The sequence below is a fragment of the Capricornis sumatraensis genome, chromosome 1 (assembly GCF_032405125.1).
Source record: "Capricornis sumatraensis isolate serow.1 chromosome 1, serow.2, whole genome shotgun sequence".
NCBI lineage: Eukaryota > Metazoa > Chordata > Mammalia > Artiodactyla > Bovidae > Capricornis > Capricornis sumatraensis.
In genome coordinates, this window is record NC_091069.1 from 56614565 (window position 1) to 56635235 (window position 20671).

At 46.1% G+C, this 20671-nt stretch overlaps 1 protein-coding gene across 1 annotated transcript; it reads left to right on the forward strand.

Moving 5' to 3' along the window:
- Positions 1 to 12699: 12699 nt before the first annotated feature.
- Positions 12700 to 13747, forward strand: TMSB10 (thymosin beta 10). Its single transcript, XM_068979638.1, has 3 exons — positions 12700 to 12797; positions 13075 to 13189; positions 13472 to 13747. The coding sequence occupies exons 2-3, from the start codon at positions 13090 to 13092 to the stop codon at positions 13498 to 13500; spliced, it is 129 nt and encodes a 42-aa protein (XP_068835739.1). The 5' UTR covers positions 12700 to 12797; positions 13075 to 13089; the 3' UTR covers positions 13501 to 13747.
- The last annotated feature ends 6924 nt before the right edge of the window (positions 13748 to 20671 follow it).

Consider the following 20671-nt stretch of genomic DNA (forward strand, 5'->3'; position numbering starts at 1 on the left):
CACTGTGTGTCTGATAAAAAATCCAACCCAAAGCTTAGTGGCTTAAAACAGCAGTCATCTATTTTTCATGGTTTCTCTAGGCTAAGAAATCTGGCAGAATCCAACTGGGAGGCTAATTCCTATTCCATGATGTCAGTGGTCTTCCCTCTCTTGTTGCCCTTATTTCATTTAGCCGATATTTTAGGTTGATGTTCCAGATCTGTGTCCTTCATCAGACTGTATGATCCTTGAGGACAAGAATCACAACTTATTCATCTCTGTGTCACTCACAGGATGTAGCATGGGTACTCAGAAAATCTTGGTGGAGTGAATGAAGAAACAAAAATCCATGCCCCGGTGAACACAGCATTGTAAATCAACTGTACTTCAATTAAAAAAATTAAAAAAAGAATCCATGTTCTTATCTGTTCTACAGTCCTTTTATTCATCATTTCCTAATCTCAGATATGCCCCCTACCTCTTCATTGGCTTATACCATGTCACAGAGATTGAAAGTCACAACCTTAGAAACAAAACCTCATTTATTTTCAGGTAGATGCAGCTTGTATCAGAGTGACTTTTCAAAGAACTTTATCAACTAAGAGCACTGGTGCTACAGACTGAATATTTGTGTCCTCAAGACTCCTATGCTGAAATTCTAACCCCCAAGGTGACGGTATTAGAAGGTGAGGCCTTTGGGAGGTGATGAGGTCATGAGGGTGGAACCCTCATGAATGGGATTAGTGACGTAATAAAGAGACCCCCAGAGAGCTCCCTTGCCCCTTCTGCTACATGAGGACAGTGAGATTATTGCTCTCAGTGAACCGGGAAGCAAATCCTGACCAGACATTGAACCTGCCAGCACCTTGACCTTGGACTTCCCAGCCTCCAGAACAGTGAGAGAGAAATTTATGTTGTTTATAAGTCACTCGGTCTATAATATGCTGTTACAGCAGCCCCAACAGACTAGGTCAACTGGAATAGAAAATAAAGGACAGAAGCAAACTGGCAAGTACTGGTGCCAAGAGCAGATTTCACATACGAATCAAGGGCAGGCAAAATCCAAGACCTTAGGGATCCTACCGAGATATACACAGGCAGGGAAGGGGAATGATATGATGATATTCATTCAGTGGAGGGGGGCAGGAACACTTATTTAACATTTAAATGAAAGAAAAACACAGAAAACAGACAATCCTGTCACAAGACACAAGTAATATCTTTTTTTTTTTTCTTTTTTTTTTTTTTTTTGTCCATACCACACAGCATGGGGAATCTTAGGTCACTGACTAGGTATTGAACCTGTGCCCCTTGCAGTAGAAACACAGTGGCTTAACCACTGGACAAGGGAAGTCCCACAAGTAGTATTATCTTAACAGCTAACACCACAAGTTCACTGGGGAAAGGAATCAGTTTCAGAGGTATATCTCCATCAGTTACTCACGGCACAAAGGGATGCCCAGAAATCTCCTTTCAACAAAAAAACAAAATAGCAGAGAATATGTACACTGTTCTGCTGGAGAGAAAGAGGGGAGTTGTTATTTATCAAAGGGAAGAGTTATCAAAGGGAAGAGTAGAAAGAAGGAAGTAATCAGAGAATGGAAAAGAGGAGATGGTAAGAAAGTGGGCATTTGGGGCTACCTAGGAAATGCACAGTGGAGAGGGAGGGGTCTCCCACAGCACCCAGAGGGCTGTGTCACAAAAAATACAGATCTTCCCCCCTCCCCTTAAGCCACAAAACCAGTCTTATAGTCATAGTTTCTTCAAAGAAGGAAATCAAGGACTGTCAATATTTGGATATGCATCCATATGGACACAAAAATTTAGAGAGACATAAAAGGAGAATATTCCTGAAAAATTTGGGAAAACCATCAAATAGGATGTCTTTATCAGGCCCCAGAGGATATCTGGGTTACACATCAAATTCCAGAAACATCTGTCTTTGGAGGTGAATACAGAATTTAGAAATTAAAGGGACAATTTCTGAATCACAGATGCTAAGTCATTGACTGAATGATCTCGCTTCAGCAGTATTTGAACTTCTGACCACAGTGAATCATAATATAATTCAGGTGATATAATCAAATTGGCAGGTCATAACTAGTAGTTTTATTGAAATGATAGAATGGAAAGGAATAGTTCAACCCCACCAGCCAGTAGAGAAATGCAAATTATAACCTTGATGAGATCTAACTCCATGTCTATTAAACTAGGTGGCTCAAACAGTAAAGAATCGGCCTGCAGTGCAAGAAGGCCCTGAGTTTAATCCCTGGTTTGAGAAAATCCCCTGGAGGGCATAGCAACCCACTCCAGTGTTCTTGCTTGGGAAATCCCATGGACAGAGGAGCCTAGAGGGTTACAGTCCATGGCATCACAAAAAGTTGGACACAACTAAGCAACTAAGCCTAAAATTAAAAATAGTGACAATACCAAATATGGCGAGAATGCTAAGAAACTGGATCTCTTACACAGTGGTAGTAGAAATGGATAATGACCCATTCGCAGCCAGCACTCCGAAAAAATTATTTGGAAGTTTCCTGCAAAACTAAGCATACACTTACCAGCAATCACTCCTCTGGACATTTGTCTTAGAGAAATGGAAACTTACGTCCACACAAATCAAAAAATCTACACAAATGTTCACATCATCATTATTTTTAACAGGAAAAAGTCAAAATGACCTTCAATAGGTGGTACATTCATACCACAGAATATCACTCAGAAACAAAAATGAATGAACCACTGGTACGCTCAACAACTGTAATGAATTTCAGGGCATCACCATCAGTGGGAAAAGTCAATCTCAAAATACAAAATTTTGCAAGTGGAGAGCAGATAAGTGATTGCCAGGTGTTATGGGTGGAGGTGAGGTGCTGGTACATGAGAATATAAGAGTAACTTGTTGTTGTTCAGCCACTAATTCGTGTCTGACTCCTTGCGACCCCATGGACTGCAGCACTCCAGGCTTCCCTGCCCTTCACTGTCACCCGGAGTTTGCTCAAATTCATGTCCATTGAGTCGGTGATGCTATCTAACCGTTTCGTCTTCTACCACCTTCTTCTTTTGCCTTCAATCTTTCTCATCATCAGGGTCTTTATCAAAGAGTCAGCTCTTTGCTTTAGGTGGCCAAAGTATTGGAACTTTGGCTGCAGCATCAGTTCCGTTCAATTCAGTAGCTCAGGCGTGTCCAACTCTTTGCGACCCCATGAACTGCAGCATGCCAGGCCTCCCTATCCATCACCAACTGCCAGAGTCTACCCGAAACCATGTCCTTTGAGTCGGTGATGCCATCCAACCATCTCATCCTCTGTTGTCCCCTTCTCCTCCTGCCCTCAATCTTTCCCAGCATGAGTCTTTTCAAATGAGTCAGCTCTTCCCATGAGGTGGCCAAAGTATTGGACTTTCAGCTTCAATGAAACAGTCCTTCCAATGAACACCCAGGACTGATCTCTTTTAGGATGGACTGATTAGATCTCCTTGCAGTCCAAGGGACTCTCAAGAGTCTTCTCCAACACCACAGTTCAAAAGCACCAATTCTTCAGCACTCAGCTTTCTTAACGGTCCAACTCTCACATCCATACTTGACTACTGGAAAAATCATAGCCTTGACTAGATGGACCTTTGTTGGCAGACTAATGTCTCTGCTTTTTAATATGCTGTCTAGGTTGGTCATAACTTTCCTTCCAAGGAGTAAGTGTCTTGTAATTTCATGACTGAAGTCACCATCTGCAGTGATTTTGGAGCCCTCAAAAATAAAGTCAGTCACTGTTTCCACTGTTTCCCCATCTATTTCCCATGAAGTGATGGGACCAGATGCCATGATCTTCGTTTTCTGAATGTTGAGCTTTAAGCTAACTGTTTCACTCTCCTCTTTCACCTTCATCAAGAAGCTCTTCAGTTTTTCTTCACTTTCTGCCATAGGGATGGTGTCATCTGCATATCTGAGGTTATTGATATTTCTCCCAGCAATCTTGATTCCAGCTTGTGCTTCCTCCAGCCCAGCATTTCTCATGATGTACTCTGCATATAAGTTAAATAAGCAGGGTGACAATATACAGTCTTTCTAATTAATATTCAGGTTGATTTCCTTTAGGATTGACTGATTTGATCTCCTTGCAGTCTAAGGGACTCTCAAGAGTTTTCTCCAGCAGGACAATTCAAAAGCATCAGTTCTTCGACGTTCAGCCTTTTTTACCATCCAGCTCTCACATCGGTACATGACTATCAGAAAAACCATAGATTTTATTATACAGACCTTTGTCGGCAAAGTAACATCTGCTTTTTAACATGCTGTCTAGGTTTGTCATAACTTTCCTTCCAAGGAGCAAGTAAAAGTAGCACCAGGAATTCCCTTTGTGGTGATGGAATATCTCTGTATCTGGATTGGGGTGGTTGTACAAATCTATGCATGTGACAAAATTGCATAGAACTACACACAGCAGAGTGCATATAATTATTGGTAAAATCTTGAAAGTGAAAGTGAAGTCGCTCAGTCATTTCCAAGTCTTTGTGACCCCATGAAATGTAGCCTACCAGGTTCCTCTGTGCATGGGATTTTCCAGGCAAGAGTACTGGAGTGGGCTGCCATTTCCATCTCCAGGGGATCTTCCCAACCCAGGGATAGAACTCTGGTCTCCCTCATTACAAGCTTCACCATCTGAGCCACCAGGGTAAAATCTGGAAAAGGTCTGTAAATCACAAGCATGTCAGTGTCCTGGGTTTGATACAGCATTGCAGTTGTATAAGATGTTACCATCAAGTACACAGAGAACTTCAGTGTACTGTTTTTGCAACTTTCTATGAGTCTATAATTATTCCAAAGTAAAAGTTTTTTAAAATGAAAAAGAGTCAGAGAAAGAGGGCACTCATAGTAGAAGTGAGTATTGTTCTGGTGAAACTTTTATTTCATTTGTGTGCTCTTGTGAGTCCTGGGTCACCATGTGAAATGTACTTAATGTACTTCTTGGGAGGTGGGAGGGTGGTTATCAAGGTCAAAACCAGTTTGAAACAACTGCTCTACAGCAAGCTTGGAGACTCAAAGGTCTAGAAGGAGCCAGGCAGCCAGTATGAAGAAGTTAAGACAGGCCTGGTTAAGACTGTCATCACTCCTCTTCCCCATATATCATAGTTCTTACTATAGCAGGTTTCATAACAATATAAACATCCTTTACTTCTACAGATACATGTGCTCTTTCTTAATTTTAATTTTTTTAACCACATGACACTCTTGGTCTATGTGCTCTCACCACTTTTGAGAGTGAATTAGTTTTTCTGTTGCCCAGTAACAAATTACTCCAAATCATAGCAACATACAACGTTTATCATCTAATGGTTTTTAGGAATGGTTTAGTTGGGTGGTTCTCACTCAGGATCTCCCAGGACATTGCAATTGGATTATCAGTCAAAGCTGCAGCCTTCTGAAGGCTCAAAAGCTGCCAGGGAATCAACTCCCAAGCTCACTAGTTGACAAGCCTCAGCGAATCACTGACTGTTGACAAGACTTGAGCTCCTCACCACATGGGCATCTCCATAGGACTGTTCCCAACATGGCAGCTGGCTTTCCCAAGAAGGAGAGATAGAAAAGAAAGAGCAAGAAAGCCAGGCATCAAATTAGAAGTTCATCTTTTATAACATAACCTCAGAAATGGCATACTGGGACTTTCCTGGAATTTCAGTGGTTAAGACTCTGTGCTGTAAAGGGAAGCAGACACACCCCATTTCAAGGGGCAGCTGCTAATCATGGTGCTACATGAGAAAAAAATATAGATCCAGAGTTGCTGGATCGTCAACTTGGAAATCTTCCAATAGTTGAGTACCGGCTGAAGTTTTTTGTTAACTTAATGTGACCAAATAAAATATATAAACCATATGGATCCAGTTTACAAACCCTGCTGCCAAGTCCAGGCAAGGGTGGTGTCATGGTTAAAAGCTCAGGGTTTACAGTCAGGTAGAAGTGGATTCAAGCTCTAGCCATACCAGTTACTGGTTGTATGACCTTGACCAAGCCTCAGAGCCTACCCTGTAAAGCAGAGTGGATCAAAATCATGCCATTTCACACTGCTTTGCTGAGGTTTTAGTGACACAATACATGAAATCCTTTTCGCGGGGCCTGGAATATGACAACAGCTCAAAAAGACTGGTTTTATTATTGCTATTCTAACACCAGAGGTGAAAACTGAAACAATAACATCCTCACCCACACTGGGACTGTTAGCCACTTGGGGGATCTCAGCAACTGCCAAGCTTGATTTAGGGGTTCATTCACACATCTCCAGAGCAGGACAATCATAACTGAGGCTGAACCTCAAAGGCCCACGTTGCTTTCTTCAGTTTTATCTTGGGGAGTCCTTAAACTCCATGAGCTACAAAGATAAACAGCGTTTTGATGGTATGGAAAACACAAACACAACTTGTTGATTTCTTTGCTTTCTCAACCTCCATGGTGTGAGTCACACAGCTATTTTCAGGCTGCCAGAACTGATAGCCAAAAGGAAGTTTGTTTCACAACTGGAACAACAGCTTGACAAGGACCAGGGAGGTCACCTAGGGAGAAGCAGTTGTAATCATTGTACTCGAGTGAACCTACTCGAGCCCAGGGTCTGAATCGTCCCTATCACAGTCCACACCCCTGGCTATCCACTTCTCATTGAATGCCTCCAGAGACAGGGAACTCATCACTATTCCCAAAGTAGCTTATTCTATTTTGGTTAAGAATTTTATGTATGTATTCCAGGAATATTGATTGAGCACTTACTATATATCAGGCATTGCATTTGGTGCTGGTGGTAAATGAGACACATGAGGTCTCCCATTTCCTAGTGTGAGAGACAGACAAAAACAAAGAGTTGAATATATGTTTGGTAGAGATCAATTAGTTGATGAAATAATCAATAAACAACCTGTAATAGGAATAGAAAAGAGTTTTATTGAGCCAAACTGTGGACTATAACCCAGAAGACAGCCTCTCAGATAACTCCAAGGAACTACTCCAGAGAAGCATGGTTTTCAGCACAGTTTTATTTCTTGTCACAACAAAGACCACTAAACAAGTCAGGTATACATTCCTTCAAGATTTAAACAAACAAAAAATCATCACATGCATGCACAGTAAGTCAGTATGGCCTTGACACCTGGGACAGGAATCTTTTCATTGAAGAAGTACCAACACTGGTGTCCAGGGAAGGAAAATATTTCATCTGTATTTTTAATATGGGCATTCTTTATTTCCCATCAATGCACCCTTTTCTTCAATAATTAAAACAGATGTAGGGACTTCCCTGGTGGTCCAATAGCTAAGACTCCACACTTCAACGCAGGGGGCCTGGGTTTGATCCCTGGTCAGGGCACTAGATCCCGAAGGTGGCAACCAAAGATCCTGTGTGCAGCAACTAAGACCCAGTGCAGTCAAATGAATAAATAAATTAAAATATTTTTTTAAAGATGTAGAATGTATGTTTGATGGAAAAGGGAATGGCAACCCACTCCAGTATTATTGCCTGGAGAATTTCAGGGGCAGAGGAGCCTGGTGGAATATAGTCCCTGGGGTCTCATAGACTCAGACATGACTGAGCAACTAACACACACACAATGTATGTTTGATAGGCCACAAATAGGCTACTGGAATTAGCATAAAATTCAACTTAATGCTTGTGTAGGCCAGAATGACTTCCCCATACCTGAATATAAACTTTTATCAGATTTTAAGAAGAAAAATGAAACAAGGTTAAATTTAGGGAATGACAGGAACGGTCAAGGAGAATTCTCTGAGGCAAGGACACTCAAGCAGCTTTCTTCATGAAAACAGAAAGGATACAATGTGAACACCTAGACTAAGAAGAACATCTCACATGAACATTTCAGCCAGGAGTGAACAGAGTAGGTGTAAATGTCTTCCTTATATTCAAGGAAATCTGGACTGAATTCTTTCTTCCTGTTCACACTGCCACGAATCTCCTTGCCACTTGAGAGTTAATCCTGTTACTCATGTCTCCCTATACTTGTAGGGTTAATGGTCAGGCTGAGAAGGCTCTGTGTCTGTCCTGTTGGGCCAATGTCATCATATTTTGTACATTTCTCCTACTTGCTTTGGTGTTTACAGTGTTTCATCCTCCCTATTAATAATATAGTCAGCATTCTATCTACATTTCCATTCAAGTCTCTAAAAATGAAGTCACAGGGGCCAGGTCTGAGGGCTGGAGTCCCCCGGTAAATCTCCAAAGCCTTCTCCCAGCCCCTCAACAAACTGACAGTCATCAAGACTCTCTTTGGGGGACTTCCCTGGTGGTCCAGTGTTAAGCCTTTGCACTTCCATTGCAGCAGGGCCCGGGTTTGATCCCGGGTCAGAGAGTAAGATCTTGTATAAAGAAGAAAATACTCCCTTCTGTCCTTTCTTATCAGTGCTTCAATTTCCAGCACTTCCTTCTCAATGGAAATACAACTGGAGCTGAGTGGTTCTGCTTTCTCTATACCATCTGTGAACAGAATAAAATCTGCTCCAAGCAGCAGGCTGATATGTTGTCAGACAAATGAAGCCCCAAGACATAAGGAAACACAGGGCACGTGCAACAGCTTGTTGACTGATTCAGAGTTATTCAGTTTCTACACTAAATGTCAGTAAGAGTCTCATCATCTTTCTATCTTCCACACCCAGAACATTGCCAGATACCCCATGGACATTGATAAACCCTTGTTGAAAAGTTATGTGTGTGAGTATATGGAAGATATTTAGAGGAAAATCCCCCAACAAGACCAAAGACCCTGGGATCACTAAGTTACGATTTTTCTGTTGCTGTTGTTCAGTCACTCAGTTGTGACACTCTTTGCAACCCTATGGACTGTAGCACCCCAGGCTTCTCTGTCCTTCCCCACCTCCTGGAGCTTGCTCAAACTCCTGTCCATCAAGTTGGTGATGACATCCAACTATCTCATCCTCTGTCGTCCCCTTCTCCTGCCTTCAATCTTTCCCAGCATCAGGGTCTTTTCTAATGAGTCAGCTCTTTGCCTTAGGTGGCCAAAGTATTGGAGCTTTAGCTTCAGCATCAGTCCATATTCATGATTGAATTCCTCTAGGAGTAACTGGTTTGATCTCCTTGCAGTCCAAGGAACTCTTTTGACTATCTCATGGGGAAATGAATTGTATTGCCACAGAACAAAAATTCCCAAGACTTTAGTGACTTATAAAAACTGCAACATGTATTTTACTCATGAACCTGCAATGGGACCTGAGACAGCTTGTATGCTCCTCTCTGCATTACCTCATGGACTTGTGTGCTTGGTGGTGGATGCTGGCTCAGACCTCAGCTGTGGCTTGTGGCCAGAATGCCTGCAAGTGACCTACCCTTATAGGTGCTCAGTTTTCTCAGAGTGTAGAGGCACTCTGAGAGTCAAGCAGAGCTGTGTGGCTCCTAAGTGGAAAAGCATAATTTCTGGAATTTTATTCTCTAGAATAAAGTCACCAAGGATAGTCTACACTCAGGAATTGGAGGGACAAGTGTCAAAAAAATATGCAGATGTTTTAAAACCACCACCAATAGGACTGAATTAGACAAACAAAGGTTTGACCTTTGTTCTTAAGAAACAAATGCCTAAGAGGCTCACTCCTTTCTTAGAGATGAGTCACAGAACTGAATAAGTGAAAATAAAGAATGTGGGGCCTTCCCTGGAGGTCCAGTGGTTAAGATTCTGTGCTTCTGCTGCAGGGGGTGCAGGTTCAACCCCTGGTTAAGGAACTAAGATTCCGCATGCTACCCAGCATGGCCAAAATAACAAAACAAAACAAAAAAGAATGTCTGCAAGTTTACTCAGAGCTCCTTAGTTTGGAAACCCTGCAAGCTTGATATGTTTGAAATATGCATCTCCACAACTGTATCTAGAAGAAATAGATTCCTTTGTTTCCCAAATAAAAGGAAGTTGGAATTGTACTTCACCATGGAACCAAATTAGGACAACTTCACAGGCCAAAGGTGGGGCCCAGGAAGGTAATACCTAAATAACACTTGGCATTGCATCTGAAAAGGAATCCAGTGCCACCAAGACCCTTCGAAGAGACGACATCTCTGGATGTCTGGATATTTTCATGCTGAAGTTTGGCAAATCCTTCCATCATATATGGCAGAGTCTGCTCCCAAGTCTTACTCCTGGGCACATAGCTTGACTACATTTCCCAGCCTCCCTTGCATTTAGGTGACATCATGTGACTGAGTCCTAACCAAAGAGATGAGGGCAGAACTGATGGAGACTACTTCCAAGCCTGGAATATGCTTCACTGGTGGCTCAGTGGTAAAGAAACCATCTGCTAATGCAGGAATCACAGGAGATGCAGGTTTGATCCCTGGGTCGGGAAGATCCCCTGGCAAAGGAAATGCAACCCATCCCAGTATTCTTGCCTGGAAAATCCCATGGTCAGAGGAGCCTGGAGGGCTACACTCCACAGTGGTCGCAAAGAGTTGGACATGACTGAGCCACACTTCCAAGCCTGATCCCTAAAAACTCTAGTGCAGTCCTCTCTTTTCTCTTTTCCCATCCACTGACTGGATGGAATAAACATCCAGGACCTCGGGGAGGAGCCTGGGATGAGAAAGAAGAAGCCTGAGTACATGAGTCACTACAAGAAGGAACACGATCTGAACAGAAAGAGCATAAAATGTTGCTGAGTGAATGGGGAATAAACTTTTACCGCATTAGGGCCCTTTGGGAATTGTTTGTTATGGTTGTTTGCCTACCCTGTGAAGTTGAATGTTTATTTAAGAAATGTTCATTCCCCTCCCTCTCCCACCATGAGTGGACTACACATCTCCATTCCACTGATGGTTGGTTTGGCCTACGGGATGTTAACAGACATGGTATGCTTTAATACACACTTCAACAATTCTGCACTCTCTTACGCAACAGCCCTCTTGCTGTTTTCTCATCACCTTGAGAACAAGCTCCAGCTAGATCCTGGGCCAGAGCACGAGACACCTGAGAAGCAGACCTAGATCCCACGAACAGGGTGAAACCAGGCCCAGCTGAGCCCAACACAGCAGCGCCTACCTCCAGAGGAGAGGAGAGAACAAGTGATTATTGTTTTAGCCGCTGACTTTTGTGATAGTCTGTTACACGACATACTGTGGCAACAGTTGACTGATACACAAATAAAGTGTGTGTGTCACGCTCATGGGGCTGCCATGTTAAGCTTCCACTTGATGCCTGTTCTTTATCTCACTTAAGTTTTATGCCAAAACTCTTATAAATGAAGAGGTATAAGAAAACACTTGCCCAAGGGCATACAGGAAGTTTCGTATATCAAATTCATAAGCCCAAATTTATTTCCTTCTGTGCCAAATGCACTGAGGGAATGTGAAAAAAAAAAAAGCAGACAAAATCAGGAAGGGCTGGGACAGAACTTAGGATGTTTCCACAAAATGCCAATTTAAAAGTGCTTGGTTGGTCTTCCCTGGTGGCACAGTGGATAAGAATGTGCCTGCCGCTGCAGGGGACACAGGTTCGACCCCTGGTCCAGCAAGATTTCACATGCCACGGAGCAACTAAGCCCATGTGCCACAACTACGGAAGCCCATGTGCCCTAGAGATTGGGCTGCACAATAAGAGAAGCCCCCACAATGAGAAGCGCTCGCACCTCAAGAGAAGCCCCTGCTCGCTGCCACTACAGAAAGACCTAGCAGCAACAAAGACCCAGTGCAACCCCCTCAAAAAAGAAAATAAAAATAAAAGGGCTTAATAATACTCCTGGACATTTGGCAAGTTCAGAGCGAATAAAATGACCAGCTTCACCCCCTGGGTTGTTCATTTATGGAACTAAAGATGTTGAACGGAATGAAGATACAACTTTTCTAAGAAAGACTTGAATAGTTGTAGTATACGCCTATAATGCATTGAAAAGGAAAGCAAGAACCTTTGTAGGGACATATTCAAGGTTAACTCAAGGAGAAAAACTGAACCTTGGGACACTTACGTCCCTAGGAGCCCTGTGAGAAAACGAACACAGCAAGCCCCTGGGGGCTGCCTGCTCTCACCATCGCCTTTCAGACAATGCTTGTAACAAGCGTCCTAAGGGAGCACCAGCCATGGGTCCTGCAGGAACTGCCCAGCTCGAAAACGGAGACAACGGGCCCCAGTAGTAGCAAAGAGCAGTGGAAATCTACCTGTACTTCCCTGTCTTTCATCTCTAGGACCCCTGGCTCGGATTCTTTACGTGTGAGCCCCGGAGGCGTCCACCTCCAGGAGGAGAGGGACAGCGGGTGGAGGATTTCCGGGAAGCTAAAGGCAAAACACGTGGGGACTGCACAGGGTTGGGTGCCTCCTGTAAGCTGGGACTGCTGTAATGCGTCTGAGCACGTCTACACATCCATACTCAACAACGATACACTGCACACTTAGTACACCCACACCCACACCCAACCGTACACCCTTCCCCCCGCCGACCTCCCACGCCCCTGCTGCGGGTGAGCAGCGGATTTCCGGAAAGGGGGGAGTGCAGTCCCCTAGAAAACTGAGGGCGTGGCACCCACCCTGGCGGCGCCTGCTGCCTCCTCTCTGGGGGTCCAGGGAGCTGGGGGAACTGGATGAAGGGACCGTGCGCGGGAGAAGAGCCGGGTCCAGCCCAGCGGGCTGCCGAGCTGAGGGCGCGGTAGGGAAGTGAGCGACCCGCGCTGGCCCCGCCCCCCGGCCGCCGGCCCCGCCCCCGCTGCGGCGGGCGAGAGGAGGGGCGTGGCGGGCGCGGCCTATATAAGGCGAGGGGCGGGCGCCGCTCTTTTGTCTTTTGCTGCAGCAACGCGATCGGGTACCCCGGGACCGCGGTCTGGAAGCGGAACTTCTCGGTGAGCGGCGTCCTGGGGCGGAGGCCCAGTCCGGGTGGGGTCAGAGCGGGTTTTCTTGGCGGGTGCGCGACGGCCTCGTCGGGCGCCTTTTCCCGACGGGACGCCGGGGCGGGCGGGCCACACCCTGGGGCTGCGGAGCCGGGTGCGGGACGCGCCCAGATCCTCGGCCTCCGGACTGTCGGGAACGCCCCAGCCCGAGTGCCACGTCGTGCAGCGGAGGCGGGGAGGGCAGAGGGGGCCGCTGGCTTCCGGCCAACCGCCTTGATTTGCCCGCTAGGATTGTTTTAAGAAAATGGCAGACAAGCCCGACATGGGGGAAATCAACAGCTTCGATAAGGCCAAGCTGAAGAAGACTGAGACGCAGGAGAAGAACACCCTGCCGACCAAAGAGAGTGAGTCCGCCCCCGCCTCCGGGTCCGCGGGCTCCGAGCCCAGTCCCTACCCCGCCCTTCCCGTTAACCCAGCCCCACACCCCATCCGGCAGTTGCTTCCCATCGGGCGGCCCCAGCCCCTGTTTCTGTTGCACAAAGCGCCTCTCTCTTCCCAGCCCCACTCCTCTTTCTTAATCCCTAGACCTCGTGGGTGCCTTACCCAAACCAGGTTTGCAAGCGCCCCGTTTGGGTGGGTTGCCAGGGGTCCCCATCCCCCAGTGTCCAATTTCCTGCTCTCCACAGCCATTGAGCAGGAGAAGCAAGCAAAGTGAGATTTTCCGCGAACCTGGAGGATTCTCCACCGCATCATCTTGGAGACCCTAGCCGTGATGTGGAGGAAGAGCCACCTGCAAGATGTACACGAGCGAAAGCTGCACTGTGAACCCGGGCACTCCGTGCCGTCGCCACCGGCCCGCGGGTCTCTGAAGGGGACCTTCCAATCGGACTGCCAAATTTCTCCGGTTTGCCCTGGAATATTATAGAAAATTATTTGTATGATTAATGAAAATAAAACACACCTCGTGGCATGGCTGGCGTGCTCTTGTTTCTTAGTTGAATATGCGTGGGTAGTGCCGCTGCAGCGAAGCCCGGCGGCGCGCGGGAGTCGGGAGTTCCTGCTGCAGAGCGGGGGAGGGGGTCGCAGAATGGGCTGGCTTGGAGGGGACCATCTTTTAGTTTTGGATTTACCTGTTCCTCTATAAGATTTCATAGGTTATTAGCCACTTATTCTTGCTTATAATGCAATCGATGCAAAATTTAACCCCACTTTTCAGTTCCTGGAAGCTGTCTTGGAAAATGCTTTGGCAAAAGGGCATAATTGTTTTTGATAAGCTTTTCCAGTCCCACCGCTTTTTTTTTTTCCTCTGGACCCCTCATAATTCTGATGAACACCAGGAGAGAACAGAGAGTTCACGTCAAAGAAGAAAGGGGCGGGGGAAGACCGAATCCACAATGTTGGAAATTGGGCGAGGTCACAAAAGTCCCCCATTAGCTTTCTCTTGGGGCCTGAAAGAGGGGGCCTGGGAACAGGAACAAAGGCGGGGTCCAGGGAAAATGCCAGAATATCAGAACTGGAGAAACCAGCACCAGAACTAGAGGAGCTGTGGGGGACAGCCTAGCTTTTGTCTCTTAACCCGAGCTCAAAAGCGTTAGCCATTAGAGGGAGTGCTGGGCTGAGCAGCCTCGGGTGCTGTGATCAGCAGGAAGGGTGGGGATGTGGAGGGAGGGCTGGGACCGGCAGGGGCAGCAGAACCCTGCTGGGTCACACCCCTGGTCCCATTGGGAAGGGCTGGGCCAGCCCACAGGCCTCCACGAAGGAGGAAAGCCTGATATGGTGGGGCTTTCTGAATCTTAAGGAACAGGCTTGTGATTCTGGGTTGGGGAGGAGCTTGGGGGGTGGAGTTCCTTCAAAGGAGGATGGTGGTAACACTTTGTGTAGGGATTTGTCCCCTATCTGCCTGACCATTAGGCTTTCCTAGTAGCTCAGTGGTTAAGAATTCACCTGCTTATGCAGGAGATGCAGGTTCAATCTCTGTGTTGGGAAGATCCCCTGGAAGGGGGAATGGCAACCCACCCCAGTATTCTTGCTTGTACAAATCCCCTGGACAGAGGAGCCTGGTGGGCTATATAGTCCATGAAGTGAAGTGAAGTCACACAATCGTGTCCGACTCCTTGTGACCCGTGGACTGTAGCCCACCAAGCTCCTCTGTCCACAGGATTCTCTAGGCAAGAATACTGGAGTGGGTTGCCATTTCCTTCTCCAGGGGATCTTCCCGACCCAGGGATCGAACCCAGGTCTCCCACATTGCAGGCAGACGCTTTAACCTCTGCACCACTAGGGGAGCCTGTTATATAGTCCATAGAGGTCCCAAAGAGTCAGAAAGGGCTGAGCATACAGTGCACCGCCTGACCATCAGGGGCTGGATGGTGGGTGAGGGCAGGTATTTGAAGTGTGACCCCTGTCCAAAGGGGCCTTAAAATCCAGTGAGTAAGACCTCTGGGACCACAATCAGGGACACCTAGGCTGAGGGAGTCACGGCTCCTTTGACATGGAGGGGCTTGACAGTGAGACCTGTGCTATGGAGGCTAAGTGGGCCTAGGGAAAAGAAATAAGGGACACACAGGCCATCAGGCGAAGGGACACTAATCTTTACTGGATGTGTGCTATGGGCCAGGCACTGTGCTCAGAGCTTTAATTCTCAAAAACTATCAAGGCAGGATCACTGCCTTAATGCATGCTATCCCTGGGTTGAGAAGATCCCCTGAAGGAGGAAATGGCAAGCCACTCCAGTTTTCTTACCTGGGAAATCCCATGAACAGAGGAGACTACAGGCAGGCTACAGTCCACGGGGTCACAGTTGGACACTACTGAGCATGCACATGCATGCATGAACGCATTAAGGCAGAATGATTATCATCCCATGCTACTGATGAGGAAACAGATTCAGAGAGACAAGGAATTTGCTAAAGACACACAGTCAGTGAGTAGTGGAGCCAGAATCTGGGGCCAAGGGTGTGGTTTGGGGGACCTTAACAACCTGACGTTCAGTATATCTCTTGTGTCCGTTTTGTGAGCATCCACTCCTTGAAGCATTAATAATTGCACCAGTTGCGGTCTATTGTTGGTAGACTGAGGAAAAAGAAAATAAGAAATCACTACCACCTTCAAAAACAGCACAGTTGTCTGCGGGGCAAGGGGGCTTTGGAGGAAGATAAAGCTGTATGGGGGAATCAGTGGGCTGGAGTGAGAGAGATTGGGAGCGCCTCTGCTGCTTTCCGTGGGATGGTCGGAGGGGGGTGTCTCTCAGAGAAGGGGGTCTGCAACAAAGATCTAGGGATTCGAGGAGGAGAAAAGTAAACACCTGGAGGGATAAGATAAGCATGTTCTCTAAGGGAGGAACAGCAAGTGCATGCTCACCCAGTGGCCGCTGAGGAAAAACAAAAAGCTGGACTGGAATGGGCATGGCCTAAGAAGCTGAGGTGTGAGGCCAAGAGATGGGGGAGGGGGGCAGGAGGGGGGGGCAGGTCTTGACATCCTTGGGCTGTTGGAAGGTTGACTGCTGAGGGGTTCCCTCCCCCGATTCCAAGGTGCTGCATAGGCACCCCTCAGGAGATGAAACATCCTGTCTGGTCACACCCCACGCCCCACTAAGGCCCCTTCTGCACCAGCCCGCTCTCCAGGGGCTCCATCTGGGACACAGGTCGCAGGCCCCCTACTCCCCAGATCCCACTGACTCCTCATCTCCAGTGGGGTCACTCAGGAGAACAACTTCAGATTCCCATTCCTGGCACCCTCTTCTCAGAAGATTCCCATGACTTTCTCACCTCCTCCCCAGGATATCCTTTCTATTCTGAGGTGGTGGGGAGCCCACGAGAGCCTTGCTCTTCCTAAGAATTTACGAAGACAAAAATGAGGAGATTTAAGACACTTTAGCTTTTCCACTTAGAGACAATGAATTGATTGAATGGGGCCCGGCCCCAGTGGGGAAAGGAGATGCAGATGGGCAAGGCGGTTGTGAGTTATCATTTCAGAAAGCTGATCACACTGCGTTGGTTTAGAAGGTAAGGCTGCCTTCCTCAACCTATCCAGGCTCCTGAGCTATTTCAAGGGGTGCACATCTAGGTACCTCTCAGCCTGAAAGGTAGAACCCCCAGAGGACAGACCCAGAAGGCCAAGTACTGGCCAGGAGGCCCATCTTCCTAGGCCCCATCTCTTTCCCCTTGGTTGATCCCAGGAAATCCTTTGGGTGTCAGAACCAAGGATTGGGGTGTCAGAGAACGTTGAAGCACCTCAGGCCCCCTCACTCCCCCTTCTCCCTCCCTTACCCCTCCTTTTTTATTTCTCCCCACCTGGGAATAGTGACACCCTTGGGAAAGTTACACTAAGTTACTAGTTTCTGCCCTTTTCCTCCTATCTAAGCATTCAGAAACCAGTTATTGGTCCAATGACAAAATGAAGCTTGCTTTGAAACTAGAATACAGTTGTAATGTTCCTTTTTAAACACACCTCAGATGAATTTCTGGTTTCGTTTCCTTTTTTTAAAAAAATTTATTTTTGGTTGCACTGGGTCTTCATTGCTGCACACAGGCTTTCTCTAGTTGTGGTGCATGGGCTTCTCATTGTGGTGGCTTCTCTCGATGCAGAGCACAGGCTCCAGGGCACACAGGCTTCAGTAGTTGCGACTCGTGGGCTTTAGTTGCTCCCCAGCATGTGGAATAATCCCAGACCAGAGATCAAACCCATGTCTCCTGCACTGGCAAGCAGATTTTGATCCACTGTACCACCAGGGAAGTCCTGGTTTCATTTTCTTTTTATTTATTTATTTATTTATTTGACTGTGCTGGGTCTTAGTTGAGGCATGTGACATCTAGTTCCCTGACCAGGGATCGAACCTTGGCCTCCTGCATTGGGAACACAGAGTCTTAACCACTGGACCACCAGAGAAGTTTCTCATTTTCTTATTTCATTTCTAAGACAAGCTTTGATAATTAGGCTTCCGTGTTGTGAATAGAGCTCAGGGCTTGGGACTTTCCACTGTCGTAGGGTGCACCGGAGTGCTTAGGAAGACAGAAGGTCCCCCCACACACATTCCACCTCCTATTCAGCGTGCACTCAGTGCCTTGTATGTACCCCAGGCTGCTGGAGCTGGGAAACAAGATGGAGGCCGCCTCAGGGAGCACCTAGGCTAGATCAGAAGGAAGTCCCAGCACTTCCCAGTCCCCCAGATTGCTCTCCTACACTCTTCTCTCACCCTTAGACAAACACTTTCTCTTCCCAGGCAATATTAGATGCCTTAAAATAATAGTCTCTCTACATCCCTCACTCAGCTTCTCCTAATGTTAGCATCTTACTTCATCATAGTCCAGTTATCACAATCAAGTATTCATGTTACACTATTATTAATCCCACTCCTGGGCATATACTCAGACAAACTACAATTTGAAAAGATGCGCCCCTATGTTCATAGCAACGCTATTCACAGTAGTGAAGACAGGGAAGCAACCTAAATGTCCACTGACAGACGAATGGATAAAGAAGACGTGGTACATATACACCGTGAAATATTCCTCAGTCATTAAAAGGAATGAAATAATGCCATGTGCAGCAAAATGGATGGACCTAGAGATTATCGTACTAAGTGAAGTAGGTCAGAAAAAGACAAATGCCATATGATATCACTTATATGTGGATTCCAAAATACAACACAAATGAACTTACCTATGAAGCAGAAACAGACTCACAGGTATAGCCAATAGACTGTGGTTGCCGAGGGGGAGGTCGGGGGAGGGGAGGGGAGGGAAGGACTGGGAGTTTGGGATTAGCAGATGCAAACTATTATATGTAGGATGGATAAACAACAAGCGCCTACTGTATAGCACAAGGAACTGTCTTCACTATTTTGTGATAAACTGTAATGGAAAAGAAGGAAACCCACTCCAGTGTTCTTGCCTGGAGAATCCCGTGGACAGAGGAGCCTGGCAGGCTGCAGTCCATGGGGTCGCACAGAGTCAGACACGACTGAGAAGCTAAGCACACATAGTGTATATGTGTGTGTGTGCGCGGGCTAGGTTGCTTCAGCTGTGTCCCACTCTTTGCCAAGCCATATATATATATATATATATATATATATATATATAACTGAATTACTTTGCAGGACACTAGAAACGGACACAACATCATAAATCAACTATACTTCATACTCCAACTATACTATATTTTCTTAAAAATAAAAATTTTAATTATCCTACTCTTAACTAAATAAAGATCTTATTCAAATTTGGCCAGTTTTTCCATGAATGTCCTTTCTCTGTTCCAGGATCTTATCCAGGATCCCACGTAACATTCAGTTATTCCTCTTTAGTCTCCTGCAATCTGTGATCGATCCTCAGTCTCTCCTTCTTTTTTAATGACCTTGACACTTATAAGTGTACCGTCAAGTCTCTGCCAAATGTATCTCAATTCAGGTTTGTCTTGTTTTCCCACGATTCGACTGATGCCCTAGATGTGTTTTTGTAAGCTGCTCCACATTCTTTTTAGAGTGGAAAGAAAATGCTACGTGCCTTTGTTCCCATGCTTTTCCCCACCTTCTGTCATTTCCCTTAAATGGGAAAAACCCTCCTGTGTTTCTCCTCTCTACTCTTCCTGCACTGCTCAATCAGATGTGCAGGAAAAACTCTCCTGTTTCTCCTTTACTGCAACACTCTACTCAGAGAATACCCTACCTCGGGTCACCAAATGGCTGGGTTTTCCACACCAGGCAATTCTCTGATTCTCCGGACACCAGCTGGGTGTCCCACAGTTCAGTTCAGTTCTGACATTGCCTACTCAGAGTTAGCAGCAGAGCACGCAGGTTAAGGGCTCAGTGCCACAAAACTGCCCTCTCCCCCAACTTCAGACTCCAACTGCAAGTCTGGCTTGACAGTAGGCATTTAATAGACTGAGGCTGAACAGAGCATGCCATGACCCAGTGACCCCAGGCCTAGTGATGCATTCCAGAGAAATGTGTTCACCAAAGGACATGTCCAAGAATGTTCCACTCATATTAGTAACAGCAAAAACAACCCAAACATCCAACAACAGAATGAATAGACAGATCTGATGTATTCACACAGTCAGTCATTGAGTTACTCATCAGTAAAAAGGAGCCAAGTGCTGATACCTAATATTGTGTGATTAAATTTGGATGACATTCTAGAAAAGGCAAGAATACCTTTTGATAATACAAGTAACAATATCTTCTGGGGTGATGAAAACACTGTATTCCTTGACCAAAGTGGTCACTATGTGAGTGCAAATGTGTGTAAAAAGTTATCAAGACGGACACTTACCATTCATGCTCATATGTACTTCTCCATATGTATGTTTTACTTCAGTAAAAAGATTTTATAATCCTATGAAGAGCTAAGGATTCCCAGCTTGTAAGACTGCATACTAGTAGCTCAGAGGAAAAAGCAGAAAATTATATAAACAGAGCCCATAGCTGGTTCCAAGGGGCAAAAGGAAACCACATTCCTCTGGCCCTTTCCTTCCTTCTTCCCTGCCTTTGAGTGTTTCCCCACTTTGAATGACCCTCCATCTCTTTTCTAATTTGTCAAATATTAGCCATCCTACAAAACCTTACAAATCACCACCTTCTCCGGTTAACCCACCTAGATTTCCCAACCAATGGCATTTCTCTCTGTCCTACCTGCCTCTCTCTATTGGTCCCGGCACACATCTACCACCTTATTCCTTACACTGAATAGAAGATATGTATTCACTGATACTGGTGACTCCCACAGTAGCCAATATATAGCTGACACTCAATAACACTTACTGAACTGTCACTGAAATACCCCATCCCGGCCACCTCACCTGCTCCATCTTGGCCACACTCAAGTCAGACTGCTACCAGGCCTCCACTGTCTTACCGTGGATTCTCCTGTGCATTGACAGGCCCTAAG

What these genes read in the sequence shown, in the direction of transcription:
- TMSB10 (XM_068979638.1), top strand. Translation starts at nt 13,090, where the DNA reads ATGGCAGACAAGCCCGACATGGGGGAAATCAACAGCTTCGATAAGGCC. An exon ending in CACCCTGCCGACCAAAGAGA is followed by an intron (nt 13,190 to 13,471) that starts GTGAGTCCGCCC and finishes TGCTCTCCACAG; the next exon opens with CCATTGAGCAGGAGAAGCAA.